The sequence below is a fragment of the Centrocercus urophasianus genome, unplaced genomic scaffold, assembly GCF_019232065.1.
Source record: "Centrocercus urophasianus isolate 14NV4802_14NV808 unplaced genomic scaffold, USGS_Curo_1.0 seq_10, whole genome shotgun sequence".
NCBI lineage: Eukaryota > Metazoa > Chordata > Aves > Galliformes > Phasianidae > Centrocercus > Centrocercus urophasianus.
This window is the reverse complement of record NW_024884142.1, coordinates 35,594,249-35,616,939: the sequence shown is the minus strand read 5'-3', so window position 1 is coordinate 35,616,939 and position 22,691 is coordinate 35,594,249. Positions and strand designations below refer to the sequence as shown.

At 35.9% G+C, this 22,691-nt stretch overlaps 1 protein-coding gene across 4 annotated transcripts in view; it reads left to right on the top strand.

Annotated features, from left to right (window-relative positions):
* Nucleotides 1-22,168, top strand: part of HACE1 (HECT domain and ankyrin repeat containing E3 ubiquitin protein ligase 1) — a 49,051-nt gene extending 26,883 nt beyond the window's left edge. Inside the window, exons 13-24 of one of the 4 annotated variants that reach the window (XM_042818681.1) lie at nucleotides 1,922-1,990; nucleotides 2,657-2,744; nucleotides 3,590-3,701; nucleotides 3,780-3,877; nucleotides 4,067-4,154; nucleotides 5,802-5,951; nucleotides 9,370-9,566; nucleotides 13,837-13,968; nucleotides 14,694-14,792; nucleotides 15,075-15,145; nucleotides 20,883-20,996; nucleotides 21,454-22,168. In XM_042818681.1, the coding sequence (XP_042674615.1) occupies nucleotides 1,922-1,990; nucleotides 2,657-2,744; nucleotides 3,590-3,701; nucleotides 3,780-3,877; nucleotides 4,067-4,154; nucleotides 5,802-5,951; nucleotides 9,370-9,566; nucleotides 13,837-13,968; nucleotides 14,694-14,792; nucleotides 15,075-15,145; nucleotides 20,883-20,996; nucleotides 21,454-21,556 (1,321 nt within the window). In that variant the 3' untranslated portion in view covers nucleotides 21,557-22,168. Of the gene's footprint in view, nucleotides 1-1,921; nucleotides 1,991-2,656; nucleotides 2,745-3,589; nucleotides 3,702-3,779; nucleotides 3,878-4,066; nucleotides 4,155-5,801; nucleotides 5,952-9,369; nucleotides 9,567-13,836; nucleotides 13,969-14,693; nucleotides 14,793-15,074; nucleotides 15,146-17,999; nucleotides 19,307-20,882; nucleotides 20,997-21,453 lie in introns of those variants that run through there. The other 3 variants (XM_042818672.1, XM_042818694.1, XM_042818687.1) reach the window with 3 other exon arrangements.
* The last annotated feature ends 523 nt before the right edge of the window (nucleotides 22,169-22,691 follow it).

Below are 22,691 nucleotides of genomic sequence, written 5' to 3'. Positions count from 1 at the left end.
TGCAGTTGTAATAAAGTCTATTTATGACAGCCAAATGAAGAGTAGAAATACTTCTAGAAATAAGTGTATCTTTTTTCCCCTTTGATTTATGCCTATAGCAATATTAAATTTGAGGCTGTCTGTATCCTGCTGACTTGCCTGTGGACCTTGCCCAGTGGTTCTGTTCTTCCACATGTTTTATGCTGGGACTGGGGAAAAACCTTGTGGATACTGTGTAGAATTGAGAGCTGTTATAGAAGCTAGGAGAATCAGAACTGTTTCAGTGATTTATTGGTAACTTGAAGAACTTGGGATGCAGAAAAATAAGGCAGTTTATGCCTGAATCCTGCTTTATTTTTTTTATTTTTTTATTTTTTTAAGAATTTCTCAGATCTACGTAGATGAATGTAAAAATGTGATATTTATTCTACTTTACTAAAATTTTCATGGCAATGGGAATAAATGGTATGTCAATTTTGCTTGCTGATTCCAACAAATGATGTTTTCAGACAGAAAATAATTTTAAATGGCTCTGATTTTAGATTTGAGTGTCTTTTATGTTTAATGAAGGAGAGTAAAAAGAGCTCATAGTTTTCCATTGTTTTTAATGCTCATAAGATAAAAGATGGCATTTCATGCTTTAATGGAAAATTATCTAGTAATGAATTACTGAGTGGAAACAGGGTTAGCACTTGAGCTCTGAAGACATTTGAAGCATTAAGGTTATTTTCATTTGCTCATCACGATTACTTTTCTTCTGTGAATGCTGTTATTGAATCTAGCTGTTCTTTGTCAAAATACTGAAATACAATGTGACAAGTTTTCAGCATCAAAACTGAAGAGTTGAGAGAGTTTTTGTAAGTTACATCTCAATGTGTAAATTGCCATAGAATCTGTGAAGAAAAGACTGTCTTATAGTTGTTCAATAGTCTCAGACCATATCTCAGGCCTAAGATAGTGTTTTTAAACTGTTCATACTTAGCATGGAAGATTTTGTTCACTAGTTTAAATTCTGTAAGAATAAGGGAAAGAATATGGTGAAATTTAGTGAAATTTTAGTGAAATTTAGTGAGGGAAGGAAAATAGCTCAGTTTACATAAAAGAGCTGCTCATTTTTATACAAAATTGATGTTGGGGGCATTGTTATATTCAGACTTTTATTGCTGGAAATCTGTAGTTTTTGACTTGATTGTGTAGTTAATTTTCTTAAGAACTCAGAGTTTTAGTAATTTTTCAGAGATCTTTCAGGATTATTGTCCTTTTTGAAAGCACTGTTTTTCAGTGCCTTTCTCAGATACTGCCTGTGTTAAGACGATTTTATCCTCAATTGCAAATATTGCTCTTGTAGAAACTAAAGGACTCAATAAGTAGTTCTCTTTTCTTGAGAAGTGCGCAACACAGACGTAAACAAGTTTGCACCCACATAAATCCCATGTAAATTCCTCCCACGTTCTCTGAACATATGCAGGAGAAAAAATAAAATTCCATGCTAATGTAGAAGATGCTTGCATGGCAAGTAATTTGGTCTCTTCAAGAACCTATTAAGTTTCACCTTCTCCCCTGTAATTAACGAGTTCATTGTTTGTAGTATTATTTCTTCCTAATTCTTTTCCTCACTTTGTACAGTTTATGAAGTGTGTTCTGGGACTTGTAGCTAATGAACAGGCATATGGAACAATGTGCATTTATGGTATATATAATAATAGTCTTTTTGTACATGCGTTTCTATTGCACTGAAAGTTGGGAGAATTCAACAGAGAAATGTGCGTCTTCGTATTCTTGAATGCTGCTGAGTTTTTTGTTCAATGATTGAGTAGTTAGGAACCAACAGTTTTTATTTGTGTAATGTATTAAAAAATAGAATGCAATAACACACGTAATTCAAATTCTTTTCTGTTTCCTTAAATAATTTCATTAATATCTTATGATTTTCTTTGAACAGGATGACGTCACCTCGTTTTATAGAATTTGTTTGTAAACACGATGATGTCCTTAAGTGTTTTGTTAACCGGTAAGTTTCGAGGAATGTGCAGTTCCTAATTTGTTTGTTTATTTTTATGTCCAATATGGTCCAACCTCATATACTTTTTCTTCTTAAAGAATTGTGTTTTGAGGTTACTGTTTTGACATATGCAGCATGCACACTCTTGGTCTTTTCAAACACGCTTTAGTCCTTCCAGATATGAGAGAATGAATATTAATTATACGGAGTTCAGGCTTAGATGAATTCTTCTGCATTTGTAAACAAACCTTCTGTAAGATTTGGTGAGATTTTGTGAACAAAATATTTTTCACAGAGCAACAGTAATTTTTTTAACAGGCAATTGCCTCCTCTGTTTTTCCAATCCTACTCTTCTGAGGTGAATGCCAACTTTCATGCTTGCTCAAATGTGTTGTATGTAGTGACTTCTGGACACTATCTTAGTGCATTTGATTGCTCTCAGTGTTTTTCAGGCACTGCCCAGCTCATGAGTATGTCTTCTATTTGTATAAAGGATGAGGTAGCTTAAGTCATTTGGAAACAGGCAGTAATGAAAATGTTACAAGAAAGAAAGGTCTGTTGGAACTGTTCTATAGGAGTAATTGCACTGGCTCTTTGAGTAGCCTTAATGTGTCATGAAGTTTTATTAGATCTCTGACTGGTAGACTTCTAACTCAAAGTATTTTTTTCTTTCAGGAATCCCAAAATCATTTTTGATCACTTTCATTTCCTTCTTGAGTGTCCTGAACTAATGTCCAGATTTATGCACATCATAAAAGCTCAGGTAAACACCAAGAGATGTTTTGCTACAATTTCTATGAGTATAAGAGAGTTGGTTTTTTTTGCTTGTTTGTTTTTAAAACCCACTGGGAGGGGATAGAAGAATTATGTCCTCCAGTGCTTCTGAATGTGAGATACTCTAAGTTAAACAGAAAAAAACAGAGGGTGAGTACGCCATTATTAAACACATTATTAGTTGATTTTTTGCCATAGTTACTTAGTGGGAGCTCCTTCAGTGAAACATTGTTTCCTCCTGTTTGATTACTTGTGGGTGAGTGTGGTGTGTTGTTTTTCCTGCAAAGTAGGAGCCTGATGTCTTGTATAACCTAAACACATTTAATGGTTTCATGTGGGATGTGAATTCTAGACTAAAAAGCTACTCTTCAGAAGGCTATTTGCAGCTAAGTGGAAAAAATAGCTGGCAAACTTCATTATGGAAGTCTGATTTAAGCAATGCTTGCCCATTTTGACATTGTTGCCCTTTCTTCATCCCAAAATAATTCCTACCTTATTAAGATAGTACTGAGTAACTCAGCGCATCTCAAAATGAATCTGTAGTGTGCATAACCGTTTTCACAGGATTGCACAACCGTTGAAATTTGACAGAACCTCTGGGTCCATCTGTCCAAAGCCCAGCTCAAGCAGGGACACCCAAAGCAGGGAGCCCAGACTCATTTTGAAGGAAAAACCGCAACCTCCTTGGGCAACCTATGCCAGTGCTCCATCACCTGCACAGTAAAGAAGTGCTGCCTGATGTTAGATGGAGCGGTGTTTCCTCACCATGCTTGTGAAGAAGGAATTTTCTAGTTGAATGCATCCATGTAATGTTGTTTACCTTTTGTTTTGTAGCCATTTAAAGATCGTTGCGAATGGTTCTATGAACATCTGCATTCAGGGCAACCAGATTCAGACATGGTGCACAGACCTGTCAATGAAAATGACATCCTTCTGGTTCACAGAGGTATTATTTTAAACAGAATTGGATGTCTCTGAAGTAAAATGAATTGATGCTTAAAATTAATCGATGCTTTATATTCAGATTCTATTTTTAGGAGTAGCTGTGAAGTTGTCTCTAAAGCAAATTGTGCAAAACTAAAGCAAGGGATTGCTGTGCGATTTCATGGAGAAGAAGGCATGGTGGGTAAAATTGCTTGGTTTTCCTTTATGCTTTATATAGAAAAACTAATCCTGTCTTTCATGAATAATGTTTGAATGAAATCCAAAATTTAAAATAACTCGTGCTTTTATTAAGAAATAGGTAGTTACCTACCTTAACTGGCAGTAAAAGCTCTAGGTACTAATATGTTTTATTCTTTTGACATGCAGGGACAGGGTGTGGTGCGTGAGTGGTTTGATATCTTATCCAGTGAAATAGTTAACCCAGATTATGCCTTATTTACCCAGTCAGCTGATGGTATGTCTCTGCTTTTTTTTTTTGTTGTTGTTGTTGCCTAACTTTAGGGTAATGAAAACATTTTTATCATCTGAAATTCACTTAATTGATTGCAGATTGTAAGATTGTTACTTACTAAAAATGAAACCGACAGAGTTATATTTGTGTGTAGAGAAGGGATTTGTTCAACATGTATTTTTAAAACTACAAGTGAATTCTTTTTAATGTGAAACTTCCTTAAATTTTTTTTGTCTTATGTAAGAGGAGAATGAATTGTTGGTTTAAATGAATCTATTCTATTTAACGTTTCCATTCTATTTCTATCTGGTATTAGTGGAACATAATGCTTTGACAGCAGTATAGAAAGTGTTTGCCTTTCTTCTGCGGCTTTAAGGAAGCTGTAGAGATAAGATATTGTGTCCAGGTCTGGAGCCCCCAGTACAAGAAAGACAGAGAGCTATTGGAGAGGGTCCAGAGGAGAGCCACGAAGATGATCAAAGGACTGGAGCAGCTCCCCTACGAAGACAGGCTGAGGGAGCTGGGCTTGTTCAGCCTGGAGAAAAGAAGGCTGCAGGGTGACCTCATTGCAGCCTTTCAGTACCTAAAGGGAGCCTATAAACAGGAGGGGAATCAACTCTTTGAAAGGGTGGATAACAGCAGGACAAGGGGAAATGGTTTTAAGTTGAGGGAGGGGAGATTTAGGTTGGATGTCAGGGGGAAGTTCTTACAGAGAGTGGTGAGGTGCTGGAACAGGCTGCCCAGAGAGGCTGTGGATGCCCTGCTGCTGGAGTGTTCAAGGGCAGATTGGATGGGGCCCTGGGCAGCCTGGTTTAGCATTAAATGTGGAGGTTGGTGGCCCTGCATGTGGCAGGGGGGTTGGCGATTCATGATCCTTGGGGTCCCTTCCAACCCTGACCATTCTGTGATTCTGTGATATTCATTCATTTCTCTTTAGAAAACCACAAAGTCAAGCAGTTCACTTTTGTGGTAAAATGATCTGTTGGTCTCCATGGGTCTACCTTGTATTTGACTTTTTGTCTTTTAGGTACTTCATACACAGCAAATCTTTATCAATGAAAGATTTCATACCTGCAGCAGTAATAAATGTTTTGCCCTCTGGCTTAAAAAGTCTTAGGGAGTGACAAGGATATCAGTCAACAGCAGAAGCATAGATCAGTTTCTGAAAGTTAAAAGGACAAGTGCAGGGATGTCTGTGTGAGATGGTCTCTTCCAAGAGGACCAAGACTGGATGGTCTGCTGTCTGTATGTGGCTGGATCCAGACAAAAGGAAGTGAATGTATTCTGATCTTTCCTGTGAGCTAGTTCACAAGTTTATAGAAGTATGGCCCACGAGAGTGAGCAAAGGTGCAGGTAGAAATGGAAGACCAAGTTCAGCAGATCATGCTTACCCTTTTGTTGATGATAATTATTTCAGGGTGTTGTCTTGGAGAGTGGTTATGTAGTATCATTGTAGTAATATGATGTCATTACACTGTAATATATTTTTCTTCTGTCTTTCTGACATGAACAGAAAAAAAACCAAACAAAACCAGCCATCCAGAACTCCAAAATAAAACTTTGTTTTCAAATAGCATGTTTTGACAAATATGATCTTCACTTAAAGTAGGCATATAGATAAAGAAATCCTATTATGTTCTTATTTTATAGGAACGACCTTCCAGCCAAACAGCAACTCTTCTGTAAACCCAGATCATTTGAACTACTTCCGCTTTGCAGGCCAGATCCTGGGATTAGCTCTCAATCACAGGCAGCTGGTGAACATTTACTTCACAAGATCATTCTACAAGCATATTCTTGGTATGGCTATATTAAAATCCTATTTATTACTCACAACAATTGTCTGAGCAGTAAATTTTCTCCTTTTTACTTTTGTATGTGTATTGAAAGTGCAAAGAATCTTGGTAATCTTTTGAGTATATCAAAATACAGCATAATATGACAGTGATTGCTGTTTCGTACCGAGTCTCTCTCTTATGAACTGCCACATCACACAGAATGTCCTTTCTTCTGAAGTGCTATTCCTTAGTTGCCTTTGGAGGTGTAAGATAGCTTGTTGTTTTACTTTTCCTCAAGAACATGGATAAAAAAGTTTTACTTTTCCTCAAGAACCACACCTTACTTTAAGCCCTATCAAGATGTTCAAGGGATTGTTTAGATCTCATTCTGATTTTCTACAATCAGCTTGTTTATCTGCAGTCTTTTTGTGATGATTGCTGAATCTGGAATAGATTGTCTCTTAACTTCAGATTTGCTGTTTCTTTTTCCTAAAAGAGTTTGGGGAGAACTGTTGCACTCTGATGATGCAGCTATCTTTCTCAAGATCTTCTTGCATGGGAATAGAGTTAACTTTTACTTCTCTCTCTTAGATCTGCTTTATGCTGTGTGACTGTGTACTTGGTAAGAAGTGAAGGCACCAGTCTGAAGCAGCACCAAATTGGCAACGATCCATTAGACTTCCATAGTAATTGTTCCTTCACATGATAAGACGGTTCTGAAATAGACATTGCTTTGTATGGTACAATTTGACTCTGACTTAAGGATTGGCCTCTCAGCAAGATATTCCTCTGTATGAGGAGAAGAATGACGCTTACAGGATAATCTCCATGTGTTGTATTCAGAAACGGGAATCATTTTAATGCTGTTTGCTCACATGCTTTGAGAATAGTCAGGTGTTGATCTTGTGACCTCTGTTGGAGATGACTACTGATTAATTTGGTTCTTTTCTAGTTTGAATTGAATTGTAATTATGTACTAGGTTTGCTGGTTTCTAAATTGACAGGATGGCCATGTGGTTTGTTTCTTCTTTCCTTTCTCCCTCTATTTTGCAATAGTATCCCATTCTTGTAGTCTGAATTTAAAGATGTCTGCCACTTCTGAAATATAAGTTTGTCTCAGGTTACCAGATTTGTTCTTTTGCTTCTTACTCTTGCTGCAGGATATTTTTCCAGAGGTGAGAAATTAGCACAGTATGTAAATCAGCTGTTGGCAGCATCTCTTCTAACAAAGCATCTCTCTATTTGAAAAGTGAACAGCAGCGCATAGCCTCTGTAAGCCTCTGTAAGATCTCGTCAGTACCTCTTAATAAGGTCTTACCATCCTGTTGAGCTGACACCCTGTAACTCCTCAGAGGTTTGAAGCTTAAGTTCAAAAGGTTCACAGGTTTTTGTCACTCTTGTTACTTTCTGAACACAGTAAAATGGAAAAATTATCTCTGTTTCCTAGAGTAATTGTTTTTCCTACGTTAGAGTGGCTTATTCAAAACAGATTCCTAAGGCCACTTCCCTCAGCTTTGTGAGTCTCCTCTCATTTCAGGAACCTGAGATGCACACCAGCAGATACTTCTGAGGGCTTTTTAAAATTTATTTTATTTTTGTTTCAAGTTTAGCTATGGGTTATGTACACTGTTGTTCATGCCAAATACAAGTTTCCAGGTTATAGACATGGTGGAAGTTCCTTTCAGCTTCTTGGGGGCCATAAGCAATGGAGTATTAAATATCCTATTGAAACCTGAGACCAGTTTCAATTTTCTGGTTTCTCACCTTGCACTAGGATCCTTCATTTTACTTCCTCTCCTAATGATGGTACACTGCTGTGTGCCAAGAACTCTGAGGAATAGTGTGAACCTCTTTCAAAGGAACTCTTCTGTTTAGTCAGCAGACATGAAGTGGAAGTGCCATAAGTAGAAGCTGAAACCTGTGAAAACAAGTGAGGCCAGTTTCTTTCAGGTTCAGGTGGGCTCGTCACCTTTTTACACTGTGCTGGGATCTTTTTGCACCAGTAACTGGTAGGCAAGGAGTGATCTCCTACTCTTGTGACAATACAGTTAAAACATGGTTTATAATGTGTTAAATTTCTGGATGACATTACTTTTATTTGTGCTCTTAAACTTCATTTTTCTTTCTGTTTATCAGTGTACTCTATCACAGAAGTAGAACTCAGGCAAGAATACAGTTAGAAATTACTAAGGTCTCTTTTTTATTGCCGCTTTTTTTCCTTCAAACTGCCTTCTGCTTAAACAGGGGAAGAGAAGATACTTTCTCTTTTGCTGTTATCCAGTTATTTTGTAGTTTTTCTAAAGAGACAGTTTTCTGTTTGGAAAAGGAAACTTCCAGCTCCAGCCTACAAAGCCTCAAGCACTATTCAGACCGTTCAGTGAAATACTGTATAGAGATTTTTTGTATTTACATGTTTGTACAAGCTGTTAACCTTTTAATTGTCATATTGTCTGGGGTGCTGCTCCTGCAATCTATAGCATTTTAAAACCTCTACTAACAGAACATTCATGTGACATCCTAAAAACTCACAAGACGACTGTGAAGAAAAAGACATACTTCCCAGTAATTAGTTTTCCTCCCTAAAGCTATTAACACTTATACCCTCTTCCTCTTTTCCAAGTATTTATTTTGACAGTTATCTAAATTATCTGTCTTCATAAAGTCACTCAGGTTTGCTTTCTTGTGCAGTGAAGAGGTAGTTTTTCTGTGCAAACTCAGTCACCTTGTTCTTGACATGTTTGCTCAAACTTGTTCTCAAGTGCCATGTCTGTGAAGGGGATAATAAATAAGAAGTTTCCATACTTGGCTGGAATCCAAACTTCTGGCACCTCAGTGTGTGTCTCAGTGCTTCTGAGTGACCTGAAGTTCAGTTTGAAAATGTGAAATTTCTATAAATCATTTTTTTTCAACTGAGTAGTAGAACTCATAACAAAAGATGAAAAAGAAAACTGAAGAGTGAAGGAATTTTCCAAAATGCAGGAAATTATTTATGTTTTTCCAGCTATAAATCTTTTTCTGGGGAGAAGAGATATTATACAGGAAGAAAAAAATAAATAAATATGGGTTCCTAGAAGTTACACAAAAACTTTTTAGAAGAGCTTATTTTTTTTTTTTTAATCACTTATTTAACCTTGTACATTCATTGTTAGATGCTTCTGCTGAAATCCACAAGCCATCTAAAATTGTGCAAGCTGTTGTTGCTCAAGAGGTGTGCCATTTGCTTCTCTGTGGGGGAAAAAAAAACATCCAGTGGAAACTTTAATGCTTTTAAAATGTTATAAGTACAGTTCTGCTGTAGTTTAACAATGGTGAATCCCTTTTCACACTTTTCTCTTACTGCATTATTCTGTTTCCTCTCTAGAGGGCAATCTTATACTATATATTAAATTAGAACCCTTTTTCCCTTCTTGTGTTTATTTTATCTTTATTTTTCTTTTTAGGTATACCCGTAAATTATCAGGATGTAGCATCTATTGATCCAGAGTATGCAAAGAACTTGCAGTGGATTTTAGATAATGATATCAGTGATCTGGGTTTAGAGCTGACTTTTTCTGTTGAGACTGACGTATTTGGAGCAATGGAAGAAGTACCATTAAAGCCTGGGGGTGCAAGTATACTTGTTACACAGGAAAACAAGGTGAGTGTACAGATTTATTCAGGGGCTGGCAATACAAGGAAAAATTATTGTACTCTTTTTCTGAAAACCTCATTTTTTTTGAAGACAGTCTACAAAATAAGAACTTACTGGCTCCTTTCTTTTTCTAGCTTGATGTGTTACTGAAGTAGTACTATTAAATGTATCTATTAAGTGTTCAGCGTTGTTCTTCTTTCTCTCAGAACTTCTGGAAGAAAAATGCAGTATTTATTTTAAATGTTACAGACATTGATACTGTTGAGTCACGACTGAATACCAGGAGGGTAGAACAGTAGCAATTGATAAAAAGTAAAATTGTAGCAGGGCAGTCCTAGATTGCCAGTAGCATACAGTACAATTGGCAACGTAAAAAGCTGCAGGAAGCTTTACAGCCATTTCCAGTTCACTCACTATGTGGTTGTATCAGTCGGTGTAGTTTACTTTGTGTATGCAGTATTCATTCGGTTTCGCTGCTAGCACAGGTAGCTGTTGTAATAGTAAAGACCACTTGGTGTCAGCATTTGCTCTCACAAAATTTTAGTTCCTCTTGGCGCAGTTGGCACCAAATTCTTGTATGCTTAATCCTCATTTTCATTAAGGCAGAGTGCCATTGCAATAACTGGGATATGTGTTATTAGCCAGATTCTGCCTGTTTCCTGCAATACAGTCATTCATGAAAGAATACGGACAATAAAACAAGTCTGATTGTGAAGTGAGTGGGTGATTAATTTCTTTATTAGCTATCAGAGAATGCAAAGATGTTGATTCTTGTTTCTAGGTGGTCTTGATTTCAGTGTATAAAACAGATCTGAAGATGAAACGAGTAACGTTCTTTTTAACAGCCATTTAAAAAGTATTTGGCAGTTATCAGTTAGCATGAAATTAGAAGTTTGCCCACATGAGGATTTCCTCAGCCATTAATAGCTCACATTGTTCCATTAACTTGTGACTTGCGGCGCAGTCTGAAAAAGGTGCTTGAATGTGCACAGAACATTTGCATCCCTGCCAGCTCATCTGCCTTCCTCAGCACTGTCAGGAGGGTTTGGGCAGCTTTTATTTGAAGGGTGGAAAGAAACAGCTGTTACAGTAGCTTTAGAACTGCTATTCTTCATTGATTTTTGAATTTGAAGGCTGCAAAATATAAAGTCAACGTACATCTATAAGATGGCAATGTCTCCTGTTTATTTCTGATTTTGACATCAGTGAGCCAGGCTATTGAGAATTGTAGAACTGTGTTTTAGTGTGATTTAGTACTGTTTGAGTATTTTTTCCAGTTTCTTTAACATGGCATGATTTTTGCAGTATGTTTTAGCTTAACGGCTCTAACAGGTTAAACAAAAGAGCGTGCTTTTATACAGCACCCTTTTTTTTTTTCCTGCAACAGATATCTTTTTTTTTTTTCCTGCCTTTACCTGAGGAATAAAAGATTTTTGCTTAAAAATCTTTGTATTTGCCATACCTCTGGCAGAAGGAAAACCAGCTTCTAAAAGAATTTGCTGTGTCTGCACACTAGCTGATTACCTGCTTGAAGATAACGTATATTGAAATGAAATTGAATGAATCCTTATTCCTTAAAAACCAAACCAACAAACCCTCCAAAACCCAAACAAGCAAAAACAAACAAGCCCACAGAAACCATCCAAACAATCTATTTTCCTCTTACAGAAAAGCAGAAAGGAAAAAAAGAAAAGTATATTATCGAGGAATAGAAGTAATAGCTGCATAGCTGTTTGTAAAAAGGTGTTTTCTTGAGCAAATTCTCTTTTTACCTCAATTGTATAATAGGTGAATGTTGTGGGATCGTACGATGTAAATGTACCAGTCTTGCAATTGGACAGTCTGCACAGTTCCAACTAAAGTTTCTGTTACAGTAGTGGTTCAACTACCTTTTATGATGATAATGGAGAGACATCAAAGGGAGAGATCTTGCTTTTTCCCATTTCCTTGCTGTGCAGTTTTCTTTATTCTTTGCTGTGTATTTTCTTTTAGATTTCTGCTTTTAGGAAAAACGAGAGACAAAGTTTGACCATATGCTGTTTCAAAAAGTAGTCCAAATTTTCTCTAAGCCATATTTGAGACATGTCTGTCTGTGACCTGGCCGTGCTGTCTGGCAATAGAAAACCACACAAATTTTTCAAACAGCTTTAGAATGTAGCTTCCCCCTAAACCTGTACATCATAATGGATGTTGATCCTTGTCTCACCCCATTACATGGGGTTGTGAAATCAGAAAAGTACTATCTTTGCTTGCTTGTACAAGCCCTTACTCCAGCTTAGACTTCTCCATTAGGTTTGTGATGAGCAGCACACTGAATGAAGAATGTGTTAGTTGTACCTTTTATGCACTATGTAGGACTGCATACAAAATTATGAAGATATATATATTTTGTAATGTGCTCCTGAGGCTTTGGAGAGGGAATAAAATGCAAATGAAGTGAACAGAGGCAAAAACAGATTGACCATTTTTTGCTGGCACACATTATGTAAATGTAGTGGTCTCAGAGTGCACCAGTTCTTGTAGTCAATATGCTACGCTGTTCCAGGCTGTTTAAAGATTTCTTGTTATACCTAAAGCAAAGTAACTATTTTCTTTCATAATGGATGGGTTTAATGTAAATATGTTTTAATACAGAAAATGAGCACTTATGTACATCATATTAATTCTAATGGATTTTTTAAAATAGGATTGTGAAATTTTCTCTCTACTTCCCTGTTTTCTGAATAGCCTAAGAAGTAACAGACTTAAGAACAAATATTTTTGCTTGTGGAAGAACAACGTTAACATTACTTTTAATCCTGTTATTGCTAAAGTTTCTTATTTCTACCCAGAGCTCATGAACGTAGTTGCAGAGGCTGACTCTACCACAGTTAGTCTCCTTTGGCTACTCATCTAATTCATTAGAAAAAAGAGATGTCTTCAGTTTCACTGATACTAAAAACAACCTAGGGAGATTACTAGATTGAAACTAGATTTTTGTTAACAGCTCTGCAGCTGAAGACATGCTTAGGTATGCCTTTAGATCTCTTTACAAATTAATTGTCCTTTCCCCCTGTTACAATGGTAGCAATGCATTTAAGAATATCTTCTGGCTGTGATGCAAGTAACTGAAGGATGTACTTCTATGCTCATAAGGAACTGCTTTTGAAAAAATACTTTGTTTCATGCTTCATTTTGTTTGGCTTTCTTTTCTTTTTTAAGAGAAGGAGAGACAGATTACTTAATTGTTTTTGTGCAGGTTCAAAACCTCAGTGTTACATTAATGATTTTTTTTTTTAAAATTACAAAAATGCAACGTAGATTTTTAAGGTTGTTGTCTTGAAGCAAGGTGATGGTTGAGATGGTTAAATTGGGAGGTATGTTTTATGATTTCCTTCCTAGAAATCACAATTAGGAAGTAAAAGCATTACTTTGAAACCATATACTTAAAAAAAAAAAAATATCCAGAAGTAGATTTCTATTTGAGGACAAATTTTCTGTTCTTGAATACTTTATTAGACTTGCACTGTTTTGTCAGATTAAATGAGAGGTGTTTGCACAGCTTTAATGCAGGCACTCTTAAATCTGTCTCTTTCTTAAAAACCTTCCTTTAGTTGCCTGCTAGGCTTTTGTGTTTTCAACAAAAGCAGAGTTCTGGAGAATTCCTTTTCTAAGGGAAATCTTTTAAAGCGGACAGAGCCCTCAAATCTCTAAAGCATGCAAAATATTGCATTGTCTGTTTGCGTATTATGGTATAAATACTGTTGTTTTTCGTCCCTCTAAAAATTGAGGTGGCTTTTGAGACTTTAGTTAAAAAACGTTATTAATACAGCAAAGTTTGCAGGGATTAGACTCTCAGAGGCACAAGCAAAGCAAGCAAGCTTTTTTGACTAGCAAATACTGCTTTAGGATGTTACCTTTTTTTTTTTTGAGTTATGTCACTTGGCTTAACTGTGCAACAGCATGCATCAAAGGTGGCTGTATTAGATGCAAACATGACAAAACAATTTTATTCACGTATGTGGTCTTGATCTAGGTCCATCTTGACTGGCTTCTGCTATGATTTGAACTCTTGTGTTGCCTTTGGAAGGAAGGAAGGAGTAAAACAAAGAACTTTGGACTGTAAAGGATCAGCTGAGTTATCTTGTGTTGCTTAACTTTGTGGAAAGTGCATAGGGGATTCTTAATGCCTCAAGAGGAGATGAAATTTGTAATATTTGGAGGACTGCATTTGTGTATGCATTATTAGTATGTATTTTTGCTATTGTATGTCTTAACATCATTTTCTTTTTTTCAGGCTGAGTATGTACAGCTTGTCACTGAACTTAGAATGACAAGAGCAATTCAACCTCAGATAAATGCCTTTTTACAAGGCTTCCATATGTTCATTCCACCATCTTTGATTCAACTTTTTGATGAATATGAACTGGTAAGCAGAAATGCCTGTACTGTTGGTCAGAGACTTTGTACAGCACCACCCTTCCTTGGTAACGGTATAGAAGCAGAGCCCAGAGAATACATACTTTGTATCTTTCATTTCAGTCCTTTCATTTGCACCTATCAACGAAGACCTCAATATGAGTATTCCTGCTTATCCTTCTTAGTGTCACAGGAAAATGCTGGTGATAAATGCTTTAAACTGTACCTTGAGAACTGTTGTCCGTGTGTGTGTGTGTATATTTTTTTTTAATTTTTTTTTTTTTTTTCTGGAGGACAGAATTGGAGGACAGAATTTCTTCAAAAATCATGAGATGCTGTGTACTGTCTTCACTTTTTTTGTTTGTTTGTTTCAGAATCAAATTGGAATAAGTTTTTTAGGGTAGTTTGTTATTCTGCAAATAAGGCATCTCAAGTTTTGTTTCAAGTCATGGTAAAACTTGGAGCTTTTATTTTTAGGTTCCTTCATTATAATTTCCATCTCTTGTTGTAGTGTGCTTAAATTAGGGAGATCATGTACAGTTGGCTGATTTCAAGAATCTTTTGATAGTAAAACTTAGTAGTAACACAAGATTCTGTAAGGGTGAAACTAAGCAGAAAAAGAACTGTAATCTTTTTTTGAATTATTACTTAAAAGCATTACCTTTTCAAATAGCACAAACATTTGAAATTAGTGGCTAGTCAAGACTAACGAAAAGCTGTGTGCTTCTTTTGAAGGAGCTTTTGTTGTCTGGTATGCCGGAAATTGATGTGAATGATTGGTTAAAAAATACAGAGTATACCAGTGGCTATGAGAGAGGAGACCAAGTAATCCAGGTAAAATATTTTTTTTGAATAATAATGATTGTTGCATTTTAATGCACAAGAAAGATGTTTTTTTCTGTTTATGTTTGTGTGTGTTTTCGTGGAAGCTTATTTTGGTTAAAATTTGTGGAGCTTTTTTATACTGTGTTCCTATATTAAGTGACTTAGTTATGTATAAATTTGATGTGAAAATTGCTGTAATTTAAGATACAGACAATTTATTGTTTTACCATGATCTCCTCAAATACTGTAAGTATTTGATGGAAAATGCAAACTAACTTATTTCTTCTTTAGTGGTTCTGGGATGTTGTGGAAGAACTAACTCAGGAAGAGAGAGTGCTACTATTACAGTTTGTTACTGGCAGGTGAGAAACTCTAAAAGAAATATGTTGTTTGGATACTCTTGAAATAAGTCAACAGACTTCAGATTATATACCTAGAAACTGCTGTGAATATTTTGGTGTTCAATGTGTTTATCAAAATAGACAAAATGTTTGTTAGTACTTCTGATACTTGTATTGCCGGTTAAATGGGTAATTACTCATTTATTATACTTGGCTACTTTGCAGGAGGCCTCACAGAATCATACAATTGCTCAGGTTGGAAAACACCTTAAAGATCATGTCCAACCACAGCTTAACTATACCACTGTAATAACCCTCTGCTAAATCATGTCCCTGAGCACCACGTCCAAATGATTTTTAAACACATCCAGGGATAATGACTCAACCATATCCGTGGAGAGCCTATTCCAGTGCTTAACAACCCTTTCTGTAAAAAAGTGTTTCCTGATATCCAGTCTTCCCCTGCCTCAATTTCAGGCCATTTCCTCTCGTCCTGTCACCAGCAAAAAGAGACCAACCCTGCTCTCACTATAAGCACCTTTCAGATATTGGAAGAGAGCAATAAAGTCTCCCCTCAGTCTCTTCTTCCCCAAACTAAACAGCCCCAATTCCTTTAGTTGCTCCTTGTAGGGCATATTCTCCAAGGCCTTTCACAAGCCTTGTTACCCTTCTTTGGACCTCATTCAGCACCTCAATGTCCTTTCTGTATTGAGGTGCCCCAAACTGAACACAATACTTTAGGTGAGGCCTCACCAGTGCTGAGTATAGGGCAGGATTGCTTCCCTAATCCAGCTCACCACACCATTCCTGATACAAGCCAGGATGCCATTGGTCTTCTTGGCCACCTGGGCACGCTGCTGGCTCATATACAGCAGACTGTCCATCAATACACCAAGGTCCCTTTCTGTCAGGTTGCTTTCCAGCCACTCCTCCTCAAGTCTGTAGGGTTGCCTGGGGTGGTTGTGACCAAAATGCAGGACCCGACACTGGGCCCTGTTGAAACTCATACAGTTTACCTTGGCCCATCAATCCAGTCTATCCAGGTCCCTCTGTAGTGCCTTTCTCCCCTCAGGCAGATCAACACTCCCTCCCAACTTTTTGTCTTCTGCAAACTTACTGAGTGTTCACTCAATCCCCTCATCAAGATCATTGATAAAGATGTTGAAGAGGAGTGGTCCCAGTATCAAGCTTCTGTATAGCTAATTTGCTGCCTCAGGCAATTTTCAAACAAGGAGGTAATGAATTTAATGACACTTCGTATTTGCCTTCCTGTTGTGTATTTATGTGTCTGTTGGCTTCTCCAGTGAGTACTGGATAGAATCATTAAGTGGCTTGAGTTAGAAGGAACCTTCAAAATCATCTAGTTCCAACCCCTTTGCCATGGGAAGGAACACATGCCACTGTAAGTTTTGAATAAATAGAAGTTTTACTATTAAAGACAACTAGGTATGATTTCAATCGGTGTAAACAGAACTTCTTTCTCCTAAAGCTCAGTTGGATTTGATGTTAGTACAGCATGACAAGATCAAGTGAAAGTGTAACCAGAAGAAAGACTGTTTGCTTTTTTAGTATTTCTATATTCCAGTCGTTCTTCAGGAAAGCCACTTTTGCTTCCTTTTATGGTGTGAGCAATAAATTTCACTTGGATCTGGGTGTGTTGCCAAGGCTGTGTATACAGATAGTTTGCAAAGTGACATATGTTGGCTGAATTTTGTAGTTACTTCTTGCTTTGTTTCTTTTTCTGTAATAGGTATAGACTCCACCATCTTTTTAACTTAGTGTTCCCTTCATACTTGAGGATCAGCAGAGCAGTTGACCTTTCCTTTGTTTATAAATTTTGTGATTAAGTGGTGGTAAAATACAAATTTAGATCATTAAACCGTATCTTTTATAGGAAGAAATTTCACAGTCACAGACATATCATCAAATGGAACAGTCTTCAAAAATTATATTAGTTTCACTTGATTTATTATGAATTTGATTGGTTTTAGAGATCACAGGCAATTTAAGAAGGTAGTTCTGTGCACACTAATCTTTCTTTATCCTCTACAGAAATGAGTCCTGTGATTCTTAGTGCACATCTGCTGCCTGTCAGCTGGTGGTCTTCTATATTTTTAATGAGCTAATCCATTTCTAAATCTAGATGGCAAATAAGGATCTTTAAGATGTAGGGTCATGTTTAAAATGTTTAAAATACTGCTTAAAACATTCCCAATGATAATGAACATACTGAATGCCACTTCACAGACATTTGGGATAATAACCTGGATTCTCGGAGATACTTTCTACTGAGTAAACAATTGTGTTTCCTGATTACTACATGCTTGAGCACTGTTCATCCAATCATGTCCTAGAAAGTTCTAGTTCTAGGACATAGAATATTTAGATGCCAAGCTCTGAATTGGTGTACAGGCCAGTATTTCAAGTAAAATTTTACGTTAAAGTTATATGTGATTTCAAACGATTTTTTTTTTCTAGCTGGATACTCCACATTTTTTTTTAAAGAGGAATTTATTTTAAGATTCTGTGTGCGCTGGTTTGCTGTCTGTATTCTAAATTTCCATTATTTTTCCCATTTCCCTTTAGTCTCTTCTGCGTATTCACTTAATTGATTTTTTTTTTTGTGAAGTAGTACTATTCTTACTTTCCAGTTAAAGGCTGTAAAATTAATTTTGTGAGTTGAATAACATTAATTACTTTTATGACAGTATCTTCAGTGTTTCTCTGACATCTCTAAATATTTCTGTAACCTTTCATCTTCTCTAGTCCTAAAGCTTTTTCTCTTCCATGTAGTAAAGGTTCACTTTGGTAGTTTCAGTACTTATAGCATTGAATTCATCAGTAATATTAATTTTGAGACTTTTTCTTTTGACAGTGTGCTTTCCATCTCACCTACTGTTTCAGTGCCTGTGTTTTGGAGGAGCACTCTGAAGAAAAAGCCTAAATATTCTTGTGCCAGATAATCATGTTGGGGACCCAAACGTTTTCTTAATAACCACCTAGTTTATAACTGTATTTGGCTAAATATTTGTTAATTACACATTGGCAAATTTTGATCAGCTTTTTAGTTAACAGTTGGAAGAAAGTGTTGAGTGCTTACTGTGATAAATGTTTACTAGTATTCTTTTGGCTGCAAAGTTTTTAGGTTATTATACTGTGGATGTCTGCACTTCTGATTTAACTTAGAAGTCTGCAGTTTCTGTTAAGTAACAAATAAGGTATATGCTATTTTAAGGGAAACTCAAAGTATTTGATAAATGTGATGGATATGATTATTCTTAAAACATAAAGTGAGTTCTTTCTATGCTGATTTTTTTTTTTTTTTTAAATAGGATTATGCAAAACCTGTTAATAAAAAATAGATAGTAATATTATGATTCAGATGCAAGTTTAAACATTTCAATAGCTCTGGAGTTTCCAAAGCTATAGAATTGTATTGTTGCTTTTGCTGAAGGCTATTTGTACATGCAGTATGAAAAGTAGGATCTTGTGATCTTATTTACACATCTTTGAAAGGCTTTCTTTATAACATTGGCAGTGTTTTGTTGAGATGAAAACACATACTTGGAAGTTTAAGCCAGCTATTTTGTGCACTGAAAGCCATGATTTTAATCTACTGTATGAAAAGCATTTTAATGAGTTAAATTATTTTAAAAAAAAAAAACAAAAACCCAAAAAACAGTTAGCTAATATTGGGCTGTTGACAAAATGAAGTCTGTATTTTATTGCTTATTTCAATGTAGAATTCTCCTGGCTCACAGAACAGAAGATCACTGCAGGGGATGCAGCACTGTGCTAGAAATGCAAGCCAAAAACATGATACAAAAGAGTGTACTGCTGTAAAATCTTTACAGCTCTTTTGAACTGTGGCTACAAACACAATTGCATTTGTACACCAGGAATGGTATGCTGCAAATAATCAGTACTTCTCTTCATAGTGAGAAATCATCAGTACTTCTCCTCACCACTGCTGGGAATGATGTGTTGAATTGTGCTGCCGTTAATCTAGGTGATTGAAACTATACTTGTGTTGGATACCAAAGTTGGTTCTTACTGCAGGGTCTGATAAAGCTCCTTAACATCTGGCAATAGCAACTTCCCCTTTTCTGCGTTTTTACCATGTAAGTTTACTTAGTGGAACCTTTGCTTCATTTTCCCTTCTTATTCTTGTTTTTTAGTCACTTTTTTTTTTTTTTTTTTAAAATTTATTTTCATTATCTTTAATGTGTTTTTCTCTAATCCTGAATGCTGACAATTGTTTTATATTTTATGGAAGGTTTATCTTATTTTATCAGATTCTTTCTTTGCTAGTTACAGAATCATAGAATAGATGAAGTTGGAAGGGACCTTTTCCTTTCAAGGAAAGACTGGATGTTGTGTTGAGGGACATGGTTTAGTAGGAGCTATTGGGAATAGGTGAACGGTTGGACTGGGTGATCTTTTAGGTCTTTTCCAACCTTGGTGATTCTATGATTCTATGATTCTATGATTCTCATCCAACTGCAAAGCAGGGTCAGTTAGAACTGGATGCTCATAGTCTCATCTGGTCTCCAAGGACCCCACAGCTTCTCTGGGTGACTTGTTCCAATGTTTGACCACCCTCAGAGTGAGAGAAGAAAACAACACAAAGCCCCCCTCAGGTTTAAATGCAATTTCCCAAGCTCTACTTTATTTATTCCCCCCTTTGGAAATTCAAACACACTGATCAGATTTCTCTGAGTTTCCTTGCTAAACAACTCTCCCTCCTCACATGGCAGGTGCTCTGGTCCCTTTGTGTCACTTGGCTCATCTTGCTGCAGCATCCTTCTCTCTTCTTCCAGAGAGCATTTCCAAGTGTTTCCCACCAGGGCTGAACACAGGCAGGATCACCTCTTGGCACTGTTCTTGATGCAGCCAAAGAGTCTGCTGTCCTTTGATATGATAATGCATTGCTGGCTCACATTCAACTTCATTAGTTCTTATCCTTTTGTTGCACTTGTTAGACTTTTAAAAGACATTCGTAATGAGGACTGTAATAAAAACAGGTTTTACATTGTAATGCATACCAACTTCAGCTGATACAATTATCTGAACTTTACTGTATTTGTCTCTGTTAGTTTAAAATCTGGAAAGGATGCTGAAGACTTCATGTCTGTTATCTATTTACACTTTAATCCTGAAAAATATATTGAAAATGAAGGGGAAAAAAAAAAAAAAGAATAAAATGATTAGTGAGAATGCATTCCTGATGATGTTAGTGATTTTTTTTTTTAATACTGTTTTGCCATGGATTATCACCAGGTGAGAGTGTATATGATGTGATGGTTTTATTAGTTAAGATCTGAGATATTAAATCTGAAGTACTAAATGAAAAGATGTATCAAAACACTTGGGTCAGTTGTTTCACAGGCAGTAACTGGAGAATAAACTTTTTAATGCTGTACTTTAAAAACTGTAAATGTAAAAAATGTAAATAAGGTGTGATAAATGTAATAATGTAATAAACTGAGGTAATGGTCTTATAAAAACTGGTTGAAGAAGTGAACTTGCTTTGCAAACAGGATTCTCCTAAATATCATTCAAGGAATTTGATGTATAATGCAGATAAATGTAAACCTATGTGAGTGTTGTAATTATAAGTATTTAGACAGTGTGAATTTTGATACTGATGTGAGAAAGGGAGAAAAGTATTGGTAACTTAAGAGATATTTGCAGTGTTACTAATGTATTTTTGGCTTAACTCTTCTTACAATGATCTAATTTCTGTGAGTATTCTCAGTTCCAGAGTGCCTCACGGTGGCTTTGCCCATATCATGGGTGGGAGTGGATTGCAAAATTTTACAATTGCTGCTGTGCCATATACTGCGAATCTTTTACCAACATCTAGCACATGGTATGTCAGCTACTCATTACAACACCTGAAAAATAAAGGGTTTTTTTTCTTATAAATGCCAGTCAAAATACCAGCATTTTGAATATTTTCATTAAAAGGCCCCAAATCCTTGACAGTTGCTGGAGTATTCTCTCGCCATCATCCAGGTGGTAGTTGTATGGTTTTTTTTTTTTTTGCTCATTTTTCTCTACTTCAGTCAAATGAAATCAATAAAGGAATTTAAAAGTGAAATTATTGTATTAACTACTGTGAAGAAAAAAACCCTTTTCTGCAATATATATGAATGCTTCTCACTGGGACTGTAATGCAGAACTGGCTTCCTTTGCTCCTTGTTCACTGAATGTGACATCTTTGGAATTTTCAATTAGAAAACAAAACTTTACTCTTGCATTTCTTGCTCTGATGAGTTTTCCTTTCCTTTTTTCTATTCTTGTTTATTTTTTTTCCCCCTTTTCAGTATCAACATGCTCAAGTTACCTGAATACCCAAGTAAAGAAATCCTGAAGGACAGGCTTCTTGTGGCATTGCACTGTGGAAGCTATGGTTACACGATGGCATAATGAAGTCCAGAAAACTCCTCTGACTACTGCTGTGAAATTCAGACTGTTAGTGGAATAGCAACTTGGATGCTGCAGTAAGGCTGAGTAATTCATACAGGACCATCAGGTTTCTTTCTCCATTAGATGTTGTCAAAGGAACTTTGAAATTGTCACGTAACTTACTTTTCTCAGTACGATGTATTTTCATTTTTTCAAATGACAGGTCTGTATGGAAATTGGTTTACATGCTTTTCATTATCACTTCAGTCTGAATTGGGAAGTTTGTTAGAATCTCTTTCCACTGTCTTATTTTTGATTTTCGACTAGATGGTTGAATGGCATTTGTTTATTTTGCATTCAGCTAGCATACTGGCAATGGACAGACTTGTACTTTATGCCTTGTTGCATGTGAAAGTGCCGTTTATTTTTTTTCAGAGAACACCAGGGAAAGTTCAATTTGGATATTGTACAGTAAGACAGATCTGATGTATTTTCCATTTCTTTGCATAGTAACAGAAATAAAATTTTATAACTTTTTAGTATTTTAATGTATATAGTATGTAAAGATTAGACTTATCACTGGAAGAATATCAGATGAAATTAATAGCTAATTTGTATTAGAATTTACACTATATTCTACTAAATATTTAAAGTATTTGTGACTTTATAGTTAACTTACAGTTTAGAATTTGTAAATATTATTTAAGTTCTATATTCATTTGTTTGAATGCCTTTGCTCTTTCCTTGACATAACTGTATGTTTAAAAGTTATTATTAAATTTTAATATTTTTACCAGAATCTGAATGTGACAAGTTTGTATGACTTTGTATATTTGGTTTTTTTTTTTTTTTTTTTTTTTTTTTTTTTTTTTAGGACTTTGTTCATCTTGTATATAATTTTAAATTGTCGTGGAAGTAGCTTTTGAGAAGGCATTATTAAAGTTTATGGATAGACATTATCAAATGCACAGGTGCACAGGGAAGGAACCTGAGCTTACTGAGAGGTTAACTGTCAAGGCTATCATAATTAGAATCTCATGTCAAAATTTATATAGAATTAGGGCATGTTACTCAAGTCACATGCAAAAATGCACACCTGAATGTTTTTCTAGTAAGTGAGGATAGATCATGTATTTTTATAGCAGTTTTAAAAAGA